We start from the raw sequence: 18,959 nt of genomic DNA, 5'->3' as shown, positions 1-18,959 counted from the left end.
AAATACTGTCACATTCCAAGAAAATCTCTTTTCAAAAAAAAAGGAAAATGTGATTTAAGGAGAGCCTTAATTTAAAAAAAAAAATTTTAACGTTTATTTATTTTTGAGACAGAGAGAGACAGAGCATGAACGGCGGAGGGGCAGAGAGAGAGGGAGACACGGAATCGGAAGCAGCAGAGAGCCTTAATTTTTAAGACAAATAAAAAAGATTAAAGAGTAGTTCTTTGCTATTACAACAATATAATCAAAACCCAAGTTATGCTTCTGAGAATATGGCTTTATGAGAATAATTTCATAATCCTGTGGGATGCTGTTCTATTCTGTAATAAAAGAATCATCTAGGTTTGACATGGAATCTCAAACACATCTAAGTGACATAGTTAGTGTTTAGATTTATTTATTTGATTGTTTAGATCACCGTTATTCAAATACATATACAGGAAGCTGAAGTACATAGTGTATCTCAAATCAATGAAGAGTTTTCCTGTGTATCTACCCATCTCTCTCTCTCTCTCTCTCTCTCTCTCTCTCTCTCTCTCTATATATATATATATATATATATATATATATATATCCATTCTGAGTGGAGAAAAACTCTGTTGGAAGAGAAGTGCAGGGAAATCAAAAGATGTAAATCCCTCTTTTTTTTTCTTTTTTTTCCCTTCCCCTCCCCCATAGAGGTTAGAGTAGGAGAGAGAGCCAAAGCATAAGAGACTCCTAAAAACTGAGAACAAACTGAGGGTTGGGGGGGGGGGGTTGGGTGATGAGCATTGAAGAGGGCATCTTTGGGATGAGCACTGGGTGTTGTATGGAAACTAATTTGACAATAAATTTCATATAATAAAAGAGAGAGAAAAAGATGTAAATATACTACAGGGGGGAGATGATTTTTTATTCGAAAAGCCAGAAAATGCCTAAGAATTGCAGCTCCAATTTTCAATTATGCTTTGTCCATGAATAAGAGTTTGTTTTAGAGACACAGTGTAAATTGTTGAATTGTAAGGATTACCAGGCATGAGGCTCATTATCTTAGAGTAGACCACACATAGCAGCACTTTGCTTCGAGAAAGATGATCATTAAAAAGAGTCTCATTATATTGCATAAAATTAATTATATTCAGAATTACCCTGCTTCAGAAAACTGACAAGAGCAAACGTATAAATTAAAAGATTTAAAACATACCAGATACAGCGAGGAAGTCATCAATGCTTGTGATGTCATCTACAGCTTCGGTGAGGACGTGGATATGATTCTCCCATGTGTGCTTGTACATTTCCATGTTTTTTTTGACCACTTGACTTTTGGGTCTTGCAGCCAAAGCAAGTGCAGCATTAATGATCTGCAAAGATGGAGAATGTTCACATGGTAATTTCTTTGGAGATAGTAACCAGTGTGCAGATAATGGGTATTCTTTAAAAAAAGAAAAATAGACAAATACATCTTTAACAAGGACAATGGTAAAATGCCCTCGTGTATAACTCCCTCCTTGCTTTTGGTAATACTTTAATTTTATTTGCGGCAATAGTTTAATTAATTTTAGAACTACTTATTGTCAATGCACTAAGAATTGCAAGAGATACGAAGATAATTGGTATCTGCCTTGAAGGAGCTTCTCTATTACTCAGTGGGAAGGGCAACATATAAGCATAACTCAATTCAGTATGCAATACATATCATAACCACAACTAATGGTCAATAGTCTTTAGAAAGCTGAGAGATCACCTTCAGCAGAAGTCCTAAAGAAAGTCTTCAGGGAAGAGAGACATGTTAACTGGTCATTTGGATTCACACTGCACAACTCAGTAGGGAATGTTTGCAACTATTTGCAAAGCACTGGAATAAGATCTTTGACTTCCTTGAGGTCTTGCAGAATTTTGCCAGTAAATATTCATTATTAACTAATTCATTAGTTCATTCATTCATTCATTCATTATTTCAAATATATTTTGAGTGTCTTTTATGTATTAAGCATTGTTCTAGATTTTAGGGATATGGCAATAAATAAGACAGAAGCAAAATCATTGCCTTCATGGAGCTTTTATTACAGGTAAGCACAGAGGCAATTAGCAAGTTAAGTAAGTGAAATATATGGTCTGTTACATGGTTATAAGAACCAAGGAGGAAAAAAAAAATAGACCAAAGAAAGGAGAAAAGGAGTGGACTGGTCGTGAGGGCAGGAAGTTTATGATTTTAGCGAGGCCTCACACTGAAGTGGCTAGTTGAGTAAAATCGCTATTGGAAAAGAATGATGGGACAGGACACAGAAGTATCAAAATTCAAAAGGTGGAAAAATGGAGGAAATGCCGTGAAAATGGTGAGCAGTCTCACCGAGAGCCTGGGTATGCAAAAGAAATCAACAGGAATCTTTGATAGTCCTGTTCAGGACCTGGCCTTATTTGGAAGGCAGTGGAGAGTCTCTTTGACTTTTGAGCAATTTGCTCAGAAATAAACTTCATCACTTTTTTAAGATTTATTTATCTATTTTGAGAGAGAGAGAAAGGATCCCAAACAGGCTCCACACTGTCAGCAGGGAGCCGGATGTGGGGCTGGAACCCACAACCCATTATATCATTACTTGAGCCAAAACCACGAGCCAGAAGCTTAACCAACTGAGCCCCTCAGGTGCCTCAGAATTAAACTTTAGAGAAATTAATCTGGCATAGTTGGCTACTGCAATAGGTTACAGGAGCAAGACAGAGCCTGGACTGCAAGGGTGGAGGTAATGAAAAGGTTTTGACAAAACTTCCAATTAATTAAGGAAGGATGAGGATACATCAAATTATTGCCAAAAATATCATACAGCCATTAAGAAATCTGTGGACAATACATCCAAAATAGCACAATAACAGTAGATTACAAAATATTATGCTCCAGAGCAAACACTGAAATTCAAACATGATAGAAATAAAAGTTAAATGAATACATGCATCAATTAATAATGGTTCTTTCAGAGGTATGGAATTTCCAGTGCTTTTTATTTTATTTGTGTGTGTAACTGAGTTTTTCAGATTTTTTAATGGTGAATATGTTTTAGTTTTATACTCAGAATAAATGGAATTCTTTTTTATTTTTTTGAAGTTATTCATCAAAGAAAGATGATAATTAAGGTTTTTCTATCAGTAGCGTGGAAAATGATTTTAGTATTGATGGAAAAGGAGAAGTCAGAGAGCCAAAAAGTCAGTCAGGGTTATAGAAGCAAATGTGTGCAGTTGTTTTGGAGGACAGTGTTAATGAGGAGTATTAGATGTCAACTTTCCTATTAGAGATATTGACATTGAAGTGACCCAGCCCTCCAATACAAATCTCCATACCTGAGCTATGGAATTGGAGCTCATAAAAAAAGTAGTCATTCATTTACTCATTTATTTGTCCATGCATTGAAACAAAGTAGTTTTATATATAGCAGCAATGATTCAGATTCTACACTGGATACTGAACTCACAATCAAAAAGATTCCACCACAGGTTCTAAAACAGTTCATAATCTAGTAGGGAAATCAGCCCAAAGCCAGGCAATTGCAACATACCAGTGATTCTCAGCCATTAGCCTGTATCAGAATCACCTGGAGAGCTTGTTAAAATACAAATTCCTGAGCCAAACCCTAGAGTTTCTGATTCACATGATGTGCTTTGGGGCCTCAGATTTTGCCTTTCCAAGTTCCCTGGTGACAGTGATGTGCTACTGGCTTGGGGTTCCGGTTCTGAGAATCACTGCAAGATATAGATAGATAGTTAGATGATAGGTGATAGATGATAGACAGACAGATAAATAGATGGTAGGTAGGTAGGTAGGTAGGTAGGTAGGTAGGTAGATGATAGATAGATAGATAGATAGATAGATACAAAGATAGATAAACGCTATAACATGGGGGCTATTGTAAAGGGAGCACAGGATGCTCTATAATACGTGGGAAAGGTTTCCAGCTTCATAAGGAAAGATGTCCCAAAGGACTAAAATCTGAAAAATGAGCATAAATCACTATAATGTGATATCCTTTTTAAGGAAAGGGCAATAACGTGTGCAATGGCTTAGAAGCAGAGCCAAAACTCACCTCCTAAGGAATATTCAGCAAAAAGGAGGTAGTAATAGATTTTGAAGAAAATCAAAGAAGACAATGGTAAGAATAGAACAACCTTTGGAAAGTTCCAACATATAGAAGGGAAAAATAAATTGTAAATGACAAAGATGGGAGAAGGAACCATCAAGGAGGATGTAGAAAAGAAAGGTATTAGAGAGTCAGATGAGGAAGAAAATTTTTTCAAAAGGTTAAATTCTGTCAAGAATAATGAGGACTAAAATCAGCTTCTGAATGTGGAAAACAGAAGTCAATAGTGTAGCAGAATACTGGGCACAGGATTCAGATTTCACCAAAATATGATGACAATAAGAACAAAAAAGAACCATTTTCTACTCAGTAACCTAAAGGCTGCACCTTGCTTAAATGACTTTCAGTGAATTATTGGAGGTAGAGGAGGGGAGAAATTAGTTGCTTGAAAATATTGTGTTGATATTCTTTTATTTCATGTTTATGAAAGAGGATCACATTGAATTTTAGGGAAACACATACTGCTTTTAGCAACAACTACCGTGCAGTATTCTTTGACTTCAGTTTTAGAGTTTTATTAACCTATTAACTTATAATGTACGTTTGTGTACATTGCAAAGCCTCTGGTCTCTGGTGTTTCATTGTCCCTGCAATTGGACAGCTGTGTACATATGTGGTTGTGCTGAAATTATGCCTTTGCAGAAAGGCATACTTTTAAAGAACTGGTGCAGAACCCTCGGTGGGAATATGGAGTCATGAACATAAGACAGGCTATATTTTGAAAGGACATTTTCCGTTCTGCTTCTGATCCAATTTATCTGATTCAACAGTGCACACTATGAGAAAACTTTATCCTACTTGACTATCCTGGTATGTAGCTTAAATCTAAAAGCAGACAAAATTCAGAAGATGTCCTAGCCCTCTTTAAGGCAGAAAAAATCTTCATTCCAATGTCACACTCCTAGAATTTTATCTATATATCTGGGGAGGGGGGGAGACAATTCTGAAGTCATCTTCTTCCAAAAGTAAAGGTGTACGAAATACACTACACTGCTTTCTGAGGCATTTTTCTTCAGATTACAGTTGAGATGTGTGCATGTCAGAATCACTCTTCACCCTTAACCCTGTGAATCACCTAGTCAGTTCACCTTCGAAAGAGTCTCTAACTTCAGGAGCTTATTATATTTTAACATGACCAATTTAATAGCCTTCTAAATATTTCCTAATTCCAGTTTTACTCCAAGCCATTCTCCCTACTACAAACACATTTCTTTTTCTTTTTTTTTTCTTTTTTTCTACATTTATTTATTTTTGAGAGACAGAGAGAGACAGCGTGAGCAGGGGAGTGGCAGAGAGAGACGGAGACACAGCAGAGTCTGAGGCAGAGTCCAGGCTCCGAGCTGTCAGCACAGAGCCTGACTCGGGGCTGGAACTTATGAACTGTGAGAGCATGACCTGAGCCGAAGTCGGACGCTTAACTGACTGAGCCACCCAGGCGCCCCCACATTTCTTTTTCAAATGCAGAAATGACCACATCCCTCCCTTGCTGATAACCTTTGACAGAATCCTAGTTAACTAAGAATAAAATCCAAATGCCTTTTCACTGATTCACAGTCTAAAATCCTCCACAAGCTGGCCCTTATCTACAGTTCTCTGTGCTATGATAATCCCCTGTTCCCCCATGTTAGCCTATGTTCTGGCCATACTGTCCTAAGCTCCATTTCCTGATGATACCATGTATCTTTACATCTCTATGACTCCTTTTACAACTGAAAACACCTTAACATTCTTGCTCCATTTCTTTCCCTGCTCTGGTCCATCTGAGGAAATATTTCTTACCTCTAAAAACTGTTGAAATGTCACCATATACTGTGAAACCTGCCCTGTTCCCTATAACCAGGTAACAGAATTGTATTCTGTATTCTTGTATTCTTTTTTTTTTTTTTTTTAATTTTTTTTTCAACGTTTATTTATTTTTGGGACAGAGAGAGACAGAGCATGAACGGGGGAGGGGCAGAGAGAGAGGGAGACACAGAATCGGAAACAGGCTCCAGGCTCTGAGCCATCAGCCCAGAGCCCGACGCGGGGCTCGAACTCCCGGACCGCGAGATCGTGACCTGGCTGAAGTCGGACGCTTAACCGACTGCGCCACCCAGGCGCCCCTGTATTCTTGTATTCTTGTATTCAAACTCGTTGTTCATATAACTAAATAGTTGTGGTATTGTACAACTGTTTATACACATGTCTGCTTCACATGAGCCTCTTTCATAGGTGGGACTGTGTCCTGTTCATCTTTACTTCTTGCTACACTAAGCATGTCAGTCAGAGTTATTACTATATTTATAAACTACCTCTAAAACACACGATTCTATTCTTTCTACAAATCTGTCTATTCTAGATACCTCACAGAAATGGAATCATGATATTTGGCCTTTTGTGCCTGAGTTTTCCACATATAATAATATCTTCAAGGTTCATCCATGTGCTAGAATGTGTCAAAACCTCATTACTTTTTAAGGCTGAACAACATTCCACTATATGTACCTACCATATTTTGCTTCTGCATTCATCTGTTGATGGAAATAGGGTTGTTTCCACCTTTTGGTCATTATGAATAATACTTCTAGGAACATTGATGTACAAATATGGGGTTGAGTCTTGGTATACACCCAGGAATAAAATTTCTGAATCATATGATAATTTTATTTATATTTAATTATTTTGAGGGAATATCATACTATTTTCAGCAATGGCTTCAGCTTTCTACATTTCCACAATGAACAGAGGCTCCATTTTCTCCACATTTTTGCCAACACTTATGTTCTGCTTTTGTTAAAAATAGTATCCGGCATCATGTGTGTGAAGTAGAATCTCATTGTGGTTCTGATTTTATTTCCCTAATCATTAGTGATATTGAGCATATTTCATGGGCTTATTGGCCATTTATGTACATTATTTGCATAAATATCTATTCAAAAATTTTGCTCATTTTTAAATTAAGCTGTTTGGTTGTTTGTTGTTGAGTTTTAGGGATTTTAAAACATATTTTGGATATTAATCTCTTAGCAGATAGATGATTTGCAAATGTTTTCTCCCATTCTGTGGGTTGTCTTTTCATTCCCCTGGTAGTGTCCTCTGTTGCACAAAAGTTTTTCATTTTAATAAAGTCTAATTGATCTATTTTTTCTTTACTTTCCTGTGCTTTTGGTGTCATATGAAAGTAATCATTACCAATTTTAATATCGTGAGTTTGTTGTCCTATGTTTTCTTGAATTCTGCAGTTTTAGCTATTATTTTGAGGCCTTACATCCATTTTGAATTAATTTTTGTATATGGTGTAAGGTAAGGGTCCAACTTCATTCTTTAACATGTGGATATCCAGCTTTCCCAGTACCATATGTTCAAAAGACTGCTCTTTATCCACTGAAAGATCTTGGCACCCATGTCAAAAATCATTTAACCATATAAGTATACCTTGCAAATACTGCAGGTTCCATTCTTGACCCCCACAACAAAACAAGTCAAATGAACTTTTTGTTTTTGATTTTTCAGTGCAAACTGTAGTCTACTAAGTGTGCAATAGCTTTATTTAAAATAAAAACTAAACAAAACATAAAAAACATGTATATACCTTACCTATAAATATTGCTAAAAAATGTAACCATCATCTGAGCTTTCAGTGAGTCATAATGTTTTTGCTAATGGAGGGTCTTACTTGGTGTTGATGGCTGATGACAGATCAGGGTGGTGGTGGCAGAAGGGTGGGGTGACTGTAGCAATTTCTTAAAATAAGATAAAAATGAAGTTTGTTGGGCGCCTGGGTGGCTCAGTCGGCTAAGCATCTGACTTCAGCTCAGGTCATGATTTTGCAGTCCGTGAGTTCGAGCCCCAGGTCCAGCTCTGTGCTGACAGCTCAGAGCCTGGAGCCTGTTTCAGATTCTGTGTCTCCCTCTCTCTCTGATCCTCCCCCATTTATGCTCTGTCTCTGTCTCAAAAATAAATAAACGTTAAAAAAAATTTAAAAAAAATGAAGTTTGTTGCCTCAATCCTCCTTTCATGAACAATTTCTCTGCAAAATGTGACAGGTTGATAGCACCTACCCACAGTAGGATGTTTTTCAAAATTAGAATCAATCCTCTCAAACCCCGTCGGTGCTTTATCTACTCAGTTTATGTAATATTCTAAATCTTTTGTTTTCATTTCAACAATCTTCACCAAGAAGATTTCAAGAATCTTCACCAAGAGTACATTCCGTCTCAAGAAACCACTTTCTCTGGTCATCCATAAGAAGCAACTCATTTGAAAAAGGAACCCTCATGCACAGTTGATGGATATGAAAACTGGTGCAGCCACTGTGGAAAACAGTATGAAGATTCCTCAAAAAATTAAAAATAGAATTATCATATGATCCAGTAATTCCACAACTGAGTATTTACTCAAAGAATATGAAAACACTAATTTTAAAATATATAAGACTCCCTATGTTTACTGTAGCATTATTTACAATAGCCAAATTACGAAAACAATCCAAGTGTCCATCGATAGATACATGGATAAAGAAGATATGGTGTATATATACAATAGAAGATTAATGAGCCATGAAAAAGAATGAAATCTTGCCATTTGTAATGATGCGAATAGAGGTTGAGTGTATAATGCTAAGTGAAATAGTCAGAGAAAGACAAATACTGTATGATTTCACTCATATGTAGAATTTAAGAAACAAAACAAAGAAAGAGAGATAAAAAAACAAAAACAAAAAAACAGAATCTTAACGATAGAGAACAAACTGATGATTACCAGAAGGGAGGTGGATGGGAGGATTGATGAATGGGAAAAGGAGATTATGAGCACACTTATCATGAACATGTATGGAATTTTCGAATTGCTATATCATCACCTGAAACTAATATAATGTGTATATTAACTATACTGGAAGTTTAAAAAAAGTTTTAAGTAACTAAAGAAAAAAATAAGCAACTCATTTGTTGTAAGTTTTATCAAGGGATTGCAGCAATTCAGTCCCATCTTCATGCTCCACTTCTAACTCTAGTTCTCATGCTATTTCCATCACACCTGCAACCAACACCTACTGTCAAACACCTGCCTCCACTGAAGTCTTGGGCCCCTAAAAGTCATCATGAGAGCTGCAATCAACTTCTTCCAAACTCCTGTTAATGTTGATATTTTGACCGCTTATCTATGAATCACAAATGTTCTTAATGGCATCTCAAGTGGTGAGTCTTTTTCAGAAGGTTTTCAATTTACTTTGCCCAGATCCATCAGAGAAAGCACTCTTTATGGCAGCTCTAATCTTATGAAACATAATTCTTAATACTTGAAAGTAGAAATTACTCCTTGATCCATGGGATACAGAATGGTTGTGTTAGCAGGAATGAAAACATTAATCTCATTGTATATCTTCATCACAGCTCTTGGGTGACCAGGTGCATTGTCAATGAGCAGAAATATTTTGAAAGGCATATTTTTTTTTCCTGAGGAGTAGGTTTCAACAGTGGGGTTAAAATAGTCAGTATATCATGTTGTAAGCAGATATGCTGTATCCAGGCTTTGTCGTTCCATTTATAGAATGCCAGCAGAGTAGATTTGGCATAATTCTTAAGGGCCCTAGAATTTTTGGAATAGTAAATGAGCATGGGCTTCAACTTAACGTCACCAGCTGCTTCAGCCCCTAACAAGAGAGTCAGTCTGTTCTTTGAAACGTTGAAGCCAGGCACTGATTTGTCCTCTCTAGCTATGAAAGTCATAGATGACATCTACTTCCAATAGAAGCTTGTTTTGTGCACATCGAGAATCTTTTGTTGAGTGTCATCACCTTCATAAATCATCTTATCTCAGTCTTCAGGATAATCTGCTGCCACTTGACATTAACACCGGCTGTTTCATCTTACGTTTTTGTGAGAGACACATCTTTCCTTAAACCTCATGAGCCACCTCTGCTAGCTTCAAAACTTTTTCTGCAGTTTCCTCATCTCTCTCAGCATGCATTGAAGAGAGTTAGGGCCTTGCTCTGGATTAGGCTTTGACGTAAGGAAATGTTGTAACTGGTTTGATCTAGCCAGACCACTCAAACTTTCTCCATTATCAGCAATAAGGCTATTCTACCTTCTATCATTCATGTGTTCCTCGGAGTAGCACTTTTAATTTCCTTCAAGAACTTTCCCTTTGCATTCACAACGTGGCTAACTGTCTGGCACAAGAGGCCTAGCTTTTGGTCTATCTTGGCTTTGATATGCCTTTCCCTATAAGCTTAATCATTTTTATAGAAAGTGAGAGATGTGAAACTCTTCCTTTCACTTGAACACTTAGAGGCCATTATTGGGTTATCAACTGGCCTAACTTAAATATTGTTGCACCTCAGGGAATAGGGAGCCCAGCGAAGAGGGAGGGATTAAGAGGAATGGCCAGTCTGTGTAGCAGTCAGAACATACACATTTATCAACTAAGTTTGTTGTTTTATATGGGTGTGGTTTGTAATGCCCAAAACCAATTACAATAGTAACATCAAATATTCTTGATCACAGATCACCATAAAAAATATAATAATGATTAATAATTTGAAATACTGTAAGAGTTACCAAAATGTGACACAGAGACACCAAATGAGCAAATGCTATTGGAAAAATGGTGTCGATAGACTTGCTTGATACAGGGTGTCCATAAACCTTGGTATGTAAAACAAACAAACAAACAACAACAACAACAACAAAAACAGTATCTGTGAAGCACATAAAAGTGAAGCACAATAAAATAAGTATGCTTGTATATGCAAAGATTTATTTCTGGGCTATCTGTTCTGTTCCATTGACCTATAAGTCTACTATAAGTCTACTTTTATGCCGGTACCATACTGATTTGATCACTGTAGTTTCTAATTTTTGAAATTAGGAAATGTGAGTCCACCAACTTTGTTCTTCTTCCTCAGGATGGTTTCAGCTATTTGAGGTATCTTGAGATTCCATATGAATTTAAGATGTGTTTGTCCTATATCTGCAAAATCATTGTTGGGATTTTGCAATAGGGATTGCATTGAATCTGCATATTGCTTTGGGTGATACTGTTCTCTTACTGTTATTAAGTCTTAAAATTCATAAACAAAGTTACTTTCCATTTATTTAAGTCTTCTTTAACTTCTTCCAACAATGTTTTATAGTTGTCAGTATATAGGTCATCCCTGTCCTTGGGTATAATTATTCCTAAGCATTTTATTCTTCATGATGCAATTAATTGTAAGTTGAACTATGCTTCTAATTTCCTTTTTAGATTGTGTATTGTCAGTATACAGAAAAGCACTGATTTTGGGATGTTGAGTTTGTACCCTGCAATGTTATCAACTTCATTTATTAGCTTTTAACGGGTGTGTGTGTGTGTGTGTGTGTGTGTGTGTGTGTGTGTGTATGTATGACCTTTAGGGTTTTCTAAATATAATATCTTGTCATTGATGAACAATGATAATTTTACTTCTTCCTTTCCAATTTGAGTACCTAAAAAATGTCTTTTGAGTTGGATTTTTTCAGGGAAGTAAAAAAGGCAAAGGAGTTGAGTGAGCTACAGGAGTAGAACATGGGCCCCCAGGACCTGCTGAGAGCTCATCAGCCCTTTCCTCTGTATCTGGTGTCTGCTGTCCCAACTACATCCACTGCCCATGCTCACTGATAAAGGCTATTTTTGATGCTGACTTTCTTTCTGAGTGACCTTCATTTCTCCATCCTCATAGATACCTATTCAAACGAGCTTCCATTAGACTTTGTATACTGGGTTCTCTGGCACTCCTGGAAAAAGCCAACTTAGTTTCACGAGGTCCCAATCTACCTTCTTCAGGCTTCTTCCTACCTTCTAAGAGTATGTGTGGTCAAGGTGTCAGCATATTGTAGCCTAAGCCCTTCCCATTTTTAAATATTAAATCAGATAGGGTATTTTATTACATCCTGCTCTCATTTGCCTTAGGAAACTCTCATACATCTAAACTAGGTTCATAATATTTAGGATTTTCAGACTGTCTCAAGGTTTTTATGTTTTCCTCTAGGTTTCAGGAGTTTGTATTTCTGGGCATCTCACTTGCACAGGCCATGTAAGACACTTGGAGAGCCCCCAGACATGTGTTCACATGGTCTTTTGTTCTAATAAAATTTGCCACAACTATTTTGAGTTCTTGCTAAGGGAAGTTGAGTTGAGGGAAGTTGAAGGTATACATTTGGTTTGGATTTAGTAGTATAGTATAAGAGGTTTAAAGTCACCTCTTTATATGTCCTTTATTACCCTCATACTTATGCTACTGACATAATATTGGGACAGAACACTTGTTTCTCCTAATCTCATGCCCTTCTTTCCTCAGACCTTCTGAAACAAACTGCAAAAACAAAGATTGAATCATCTTCCTAGTTTCTGTACAGAAAGTGATATTACAAAATTAATTGCTATTATTTAAGAGGTGATCAATGTGTGTAGCAGAAAGAAAGAAGAAAGGAACAAAGGAGAGAGAGGGAAAGGGTAACAAAGGAAAGCAAGGGGAAGAAAAGAAAGAAAAAAATTTCATAAATGTGTATCTTGGATATCATTACACAAATATTATATCACATTTTTGGATTTGGGGATATTTTAATATTTATCAGCATTTTAAATTAATAACTAGTTGTCATTTATTTTTGCATTCTAAAAAATATTCATTGTTTTCCTTAAAGAAGGCCCTCAAAATTATGTGAGTTTCAGGCCCCACACAGCCTGGTCGGCCATAGTTAAACCATACATTTTTCATAAAAAGCTACCTGTCATCTGAAATGATAAAACTAACACAGATTCCACTGCAGTATTTCATCTGAACTCCGTCTTGATAACAACCATTGACTTTGTTTGCTTCCTTAGGGAATATTTCAGTACCAGATAAAGAAGCCTTTTTACATATTCTACAATATCTAATCCTTTGTACAGACAAGTGATTCCTTTCCCTCCACCTCCCTCTTCATGTGGCATTTTTTTCTGAAAGAATTTCTATTTTATTTCTAAAATTTGGTTGCAAGTGGCAAAATAGTGTGCTAACCATAGGACTTAATACTGACAGCCTGCAGTGTTCCAGGCAGGAATCTAAGTACTTGATTATATTAATGTCTTTAATCCAATGAGGAAGGCCCCTACCAGTATTCCCTTTTTACTCTCAGGACAATGGAGACACAAAGAGATAGAATGATTTATGCAAAATTACAGAAGGAACTCTAGGTTGGAAGCCAAGGGTCTTAAGTTAGCTTTACTTTGCTTCAAACTGATTTTTTGTCCACAGAAGAATCTTATTAAGTCTCCTAGGACTCATTTTCCCAGAAGTTACAGGTATGCATGCACTGGGGTAGATGTGGTGGAGAGTGTATGAGTTTGCCGATTTCTCTAAGGTTACTTCAGATTTGAACATACAGATTTAATGCTATCATTTGATGCATATACTTTTTCTCTTGAAAGATTTCTGGAAACAATTACTTAAAAAGTGAAAATAAATCTAAGTAATTTAATTTTTTCCTCAGATATTTCAATATTGGCATTGATACAAATAATCTTAAAAATCTTAGTTAATATAACAAAAGCACTTTGTGGATTAAAAAGATGAGTTATGTGTAAGTACCTATAGGTCTGATTAGCTCAGTGTCATGGCATGTAGAGAAAATTAAAATAACTAGATATATGATACCTCAAATACTTCTAAGCTAGTATGTGAGGAGAATTTATATGACATTCACTTAAATTGGCAACACCATAATAATTTTAGAATTATCACAATCATCAAATGGTAATGACATCAAATTCAATGTTCCAATTCTGTGCATTCTTTTCTCAGTTGCTTAAATGGTGTTCTACCACCAAATATTTCCTGCTTTCTGTGCCAGTTTTCCTCTATTTCCTTAGTTTTGATAACTTGTCTTTTTTGTCTTCTCTCATATTTCATTTATGGGAAATTGTCCTTGCATTTTAAGTAAGCCATGCAATATTTGTCATCATGAATCTCCATAGCCACATCTTTATGTTCAATGCTAATGCCATTTCAGGACTGGGGAAGGGGTGTGGTGAGGACACATAATTTGTCCTGGACTCCTACAGGTTTATAGAGAATTTATTAGACTGAATTCAACTTTGGTCTCACAATTGTAATCTCCTTACTCCATGAAGGGATGAACCCTGCATGACAGGATTACACTAAAACTTCTCATGAGGCTTCAACTTGCCTTTGGATACACATATAAAAAACTGAAATAACATTTTTTTTAAGCATATGCTAGACAGCTTAGCATTTATTCATTAAAGCAGACAGGAAATCAATTTATTTTAAATAACACTTTAAGTAATGGATTCTCCATGTCCTAAATCTAACTAGAATTGTTGCAATTTGTCCATCTCCTTTTGGTTCTCTAGATACATCTAACGATGGTGGTAATTATTCAGGGAGGTTGGGTGTTCTAGAGTTATATACATTTAGACAAGGCAGCAGAAGCCATATCATCTCCTACCAACCCATGATCTTTGGATTTCTCTTGTCTATCCTCTTAACTCTTTACCGTTTAGTTGTTTTAATCATGATTAGTTTTTCATTTTTCATTGTCTACTGGCACAGTTTCTTCTTTTCTGATAGTTCTAATTCCAAAGAAATGGCTTTTGTTTTTCTAACTTATGCTTAGATTTGGGTTGTATCATCTCCCTAAGCAACTTTTAAAAATGGGAGCGGGGGTGTGGGGAGGCAAGCTGATTTCTGGGAGCGTACAGCTTTTTGAAAGAAAGATATACATTTCCTTTATGTATTACAGTATGAGTTTTCTTAAGCCCAATCCATATTGATAGAGAAAAAAAGAAAAAAAAATGCAACCTAGGACTACTTAGGTTTTGGTAAATGTAATAAACAACAACAACAACAAAGGTCTATAGAAGGCAATCACTTCCACATGAAACTCAAACAATTTATTTCTTCTATGCTAATTAGCAAGACAGGATAATCTATCAAATAACATAAGTAAATGAGCAAAGAAAAGCAAATCAAATAACTTGTTTAGTATACTATAACAAAATCACCAATAAGTTGGTTTTACAGACAAATGAAAATGGAATTTTGGGTTAGATCTCACATTTTAACCCAGCTCCAGTACGTATTAGTTTTATGTGATTTTAGACAAATTGTTTACTCTCTGAGCCTCAATTTCCTTATCTGTAATGGTTATAAGATACTTATTACAAAGGTCATTAGCAGAATTTAATTAGCTAAATAAAAATAACTAATATGCACATAGTACAGAGGTAGACATTTTATGAATGTTTGTTTCTATGCCGATAGTTTGGAAAAAAAAAATACAAGGAACACTTTAGAAATTTAAACAGTACATACAGAAACACACATATATACAGAATTTCCAATAATGAATAACTGAATAATGAATAACTGAAATAAGAGAAAGTTTGCCTTAAAAAAATTCTGAAAACAATAATGTATGTTACAACTTCAGTTAACTGAAACTAATTTCCAACAATGAAAAAGCAGAAGCAACAGAGATTTTTGGATCCTTATAATCTGCTCCTCAGGGATTTAATACATTTGGAATTGGGAGTAGAAGAAATACCTACTATCTTCCAAATCATTTGGGTTCAAGTAGAGGAATTAAAAATGAATTTGATATCTTTGCCAAATTAATAACCCCTTTTGAAAACAAATTTTATATCAGAAATATTACAAACTTTCTTCTAATGTAATATCTAATTCCATGTAAACATAATGGCAAAATGCAAGCTAATCATTAATTGCCAAAATGTGTTTTATAATAAGAGGTTGGCTATAGTAAAAAGAAAAAAAAAATATATATATATACATATATATATATGTATATATATATATATAGGCAATTCTGAATGCTTATAATTAAATATTTCTTCCATATATTTGAAATTTTATCTAGAGTTCTTATGTCATTAGGTGATTTAATTTTTTTAATTGTTAAAAAATATTTGCTACGTACATTCTATTTATCTAGGGAAGAAAATATTAGATAGGACAAACTCAGAAAATATTTTATTTAATGGTTTTAAGGGAGAAAATCATGCACAAATATTTAATAAAGGCTAATGAGTATGTAAAATCCAGATCATAAAAGCAATATTTTCTCTAAGCTTCCAAAATGTGTTAAGAAGATATATATATATATAGGGTCTAAGGTATAAATTAAATTGAAATAGTCAAGGATAACTTACTCTCTCTCCCTTTCTCATTACTTTGTTCTCACTCTTTGTCTCTCCCTCTGATAGGTCCCTACAAGAGAAATTTCCTTAATGTCTGTGACTTATATTTCAGGATACTATGTCTGCTGCAACCCTACTCTATGCTACCATTTTCTCCCAATGGGACACTGAAATAGCTTTAATCCTACTCCTAGCCGCTCTCTGCAAATGGATATTTCCAAATCATGAATCTCATGAAGCTCCCAGCTCCCTTTTTATCATTGTTTTAAGTTGATTTATTTATTTTGAGAGACACAGAAAGAGCAAGTGCAGGAGGGGCAGAGAGAGGAAGCGAGAAAATCCCAAGCAGGCTCCATGCTAATCAGTGGCAGAGCCCGACACGGGGCTTGATCTCATGAACCATGAGATCATCACGTGAGCCCAAACCAAAAGCCATATGCTTAAACCACGTCCCCCCCTTTTTATCTTAAAATACATTGAAAAAGAATAAAGCCTTGATATATCTAACACTTGTTTATCTCTCTAGCATTATTTATCATTAGTCTCCCAAACTTTCCACACTTCTTCCTTGTCTATATTTTTCTCAGTAACTAATTCATCTAATAGAGGTCATATCAAACATCACTTTCTCAGAGAAGCTTTACCAAATCTAGGCCAATTTCTTTGATGATATACTCTCATAAAATAATGTCCTTTTTCTTTGAGTATTTATCTCACTATGTACTGGGATGTTCATTAGAGTCAACAGTGGCTTCATTTGATAAATGTATGATCCACACTTCTCATCTTACTGCAGAGCAGGAATTTTAATGTTTTAATGTTACTTCTCTAGGGTGTGTGTAGAATGTCAAGTAGAATCCCGTTCCCTTATAACCAGGGCCCCACTGTAGGTTTCCTCCTATTCAGCAGGCCTACACACTTAGTAAAGCCTTTCCCAAGTGAAGGAGTGCATCCCTACAAGGAACACTTATACCAGTACATAGGATGATGAAAATATGTCCATATTGTTTTATTTATAACTGAACACTGTAGTCACAGAAAAAAACTAGAGGTATTGACAAAGTTTGTATTTAACAGAGAAAGTATTGGTCAAATCTTCATATTATGATTTTTCAAGTGCTATTCCAAGCTGAGAAATATCTATCAATGGACTGGATCACCAGGCTTCCCCTATTTATATATCCAGTGCTCAATTCTAGGGGGACCAGAGTTACAGAAAGGTGAATATGAACATGGCAGTTTCCCCACTGAATTACCATACTCAAAGATTTTCCATTTGGCTACTTCTTCAGATTTTAATTATGTGACTTTGTCAGCTAGGGGTCAAAAGAGAAAAACGGGGGAAAATAGATAGATAGATAGATAGATAGATAGATAGATGATAGATAGATAATACATAGATAGATAAATAGATAGAGAAAGAGGGAAAGAGAGAAAATTCCTTCAGAGTGAAGTAATGTTGCCTTTCTCAAATCAGAAGGTTTGTCTACAGTTTGGGCAACTCAATCTTTGTATCTTTTTCCTTAATCTATCAAATTTGGAATATAACATCTAGTCTATAGAATTACTTAGAACTGGAGAGTAAATACATTGGGGATGATTTGAAAACATAAATGAACCACACTAACTTATCATTATACCAAAAAAAGTTTCCTTATTTTTTTAAGTTATTAAGACTCTAAGTTTGAGAGGAATGTCACTTTCAGTCTAGAAATGGAAGGAAATATGTTTCTCAATCAAATAATTATAAACATTATTGTCTACAATTTTCTACTACATTGGAGAAGACTACTTCTTGGTCAGAATAAGTTATAAAAGTTCTGGATGTTTATTGCACTCTCCAGGATCCGGAATCTGTAACTGCTGAAGCATATTCACTGATGTGTGCAAAGTACCACAGTGATGCACTACTTATTATAATAATTAGATATTGAAGAAGCAATGGCCTACATTCAGGAGAGCTCTCTTTGTGACTGTGCTTCCTCAGGAAAACAAACAAACAATCTGGATTCTCAGTTACAAATGAGTTAGTTGATACCTACTACCCTAGGAAGATATAATGATACCATACTAGAATATACCCCTCTTTGTTGAATGCAGATCTGAAAGTCTTAATTTTAAAGTGTTATTTATTTTGTGCCCAGCAGGCTTGAGCCATAACATGCATAGTAAAAGATAAATAAGGCTGTGGTTTTTAATTACAGACTTGAGTACACTGGGCTATGTATAGAACCCAGGAATAAAGTACTACTGCTTCCTGGGAGTTGGACTATGTAAATTAGATTGAGTAGTAGGACACAAAGTTATGAACAGGAGGAAATTCTCTCTGGGGAAATATAGGTGACAAACCTACAGTGGCTTTTAGCAGCTGGCACAGTCTATTTGAAGAGCTAATGTCATTTTACGTAATGGATGAGGAAGAACTGGATGCTCTCCATCATGCAGGCCAAGCATAATTTCCATGATGACTGAGTTTTCTGACATAAAAGACACTATGCTTCCTTAGATTTTCTAACCTTATTTACAGCCCTCATGGTGAGGGATGTAAGGCAGAGGTCTCTGTTTCTTCAGAGCCAGCTGAGGCTATAGCTGTAGTGAAGGCAAGATTTGAGGGATGATTAACATACGGAATTCACAGAATTATGACCAGTTGAATATGAGGGATGAGAATTAAGGAGTCAAGGATAATTCTCA

At 35.7% G+C, this 18,959-nt stretch overlaps 1 protein-coding gene across 1 annotated transcript in view; it reads right to left on the bottom strand.

Moving 5' to 3' along the window:
• The window catches only part of CTNNA3 (catenin alpha 3), an 834,982-nt gene that overhangs the window by 581,199 nt on the left and 234,824 nt on the right, over nt 1-18,959 (bottom strand). Inside the window, exon 4 of the mRNA XM_032595178.1 lies at nt 1,184-1,340. Within this exon, the coding sequence (XP_032451069.1) occupies nt 1,184-1,340 (157 nt within the window). The remainder of the gene's footprint in view (nt 1-1,183; nt 1,341-18,959) is intronic.

This window comes from Lynx canadensis, chromosome D2 (genome assembly GCF_007474595.2).
Source record: "Lynx canadensis isolate LIC74 chromosome D2, mLynCan4.pri.v2, whole genome shotgun sequence".
Taxonomy (NCBI): domain Eukaryota; kingdom Metazoa; phylum Chordata; class Mammalia; order Carnivora; family Felidae; genus Lynx; species Lynx canadensis.
This window is presented reverse-complemented; position numbering and strand designations above follow the sequence as displayed.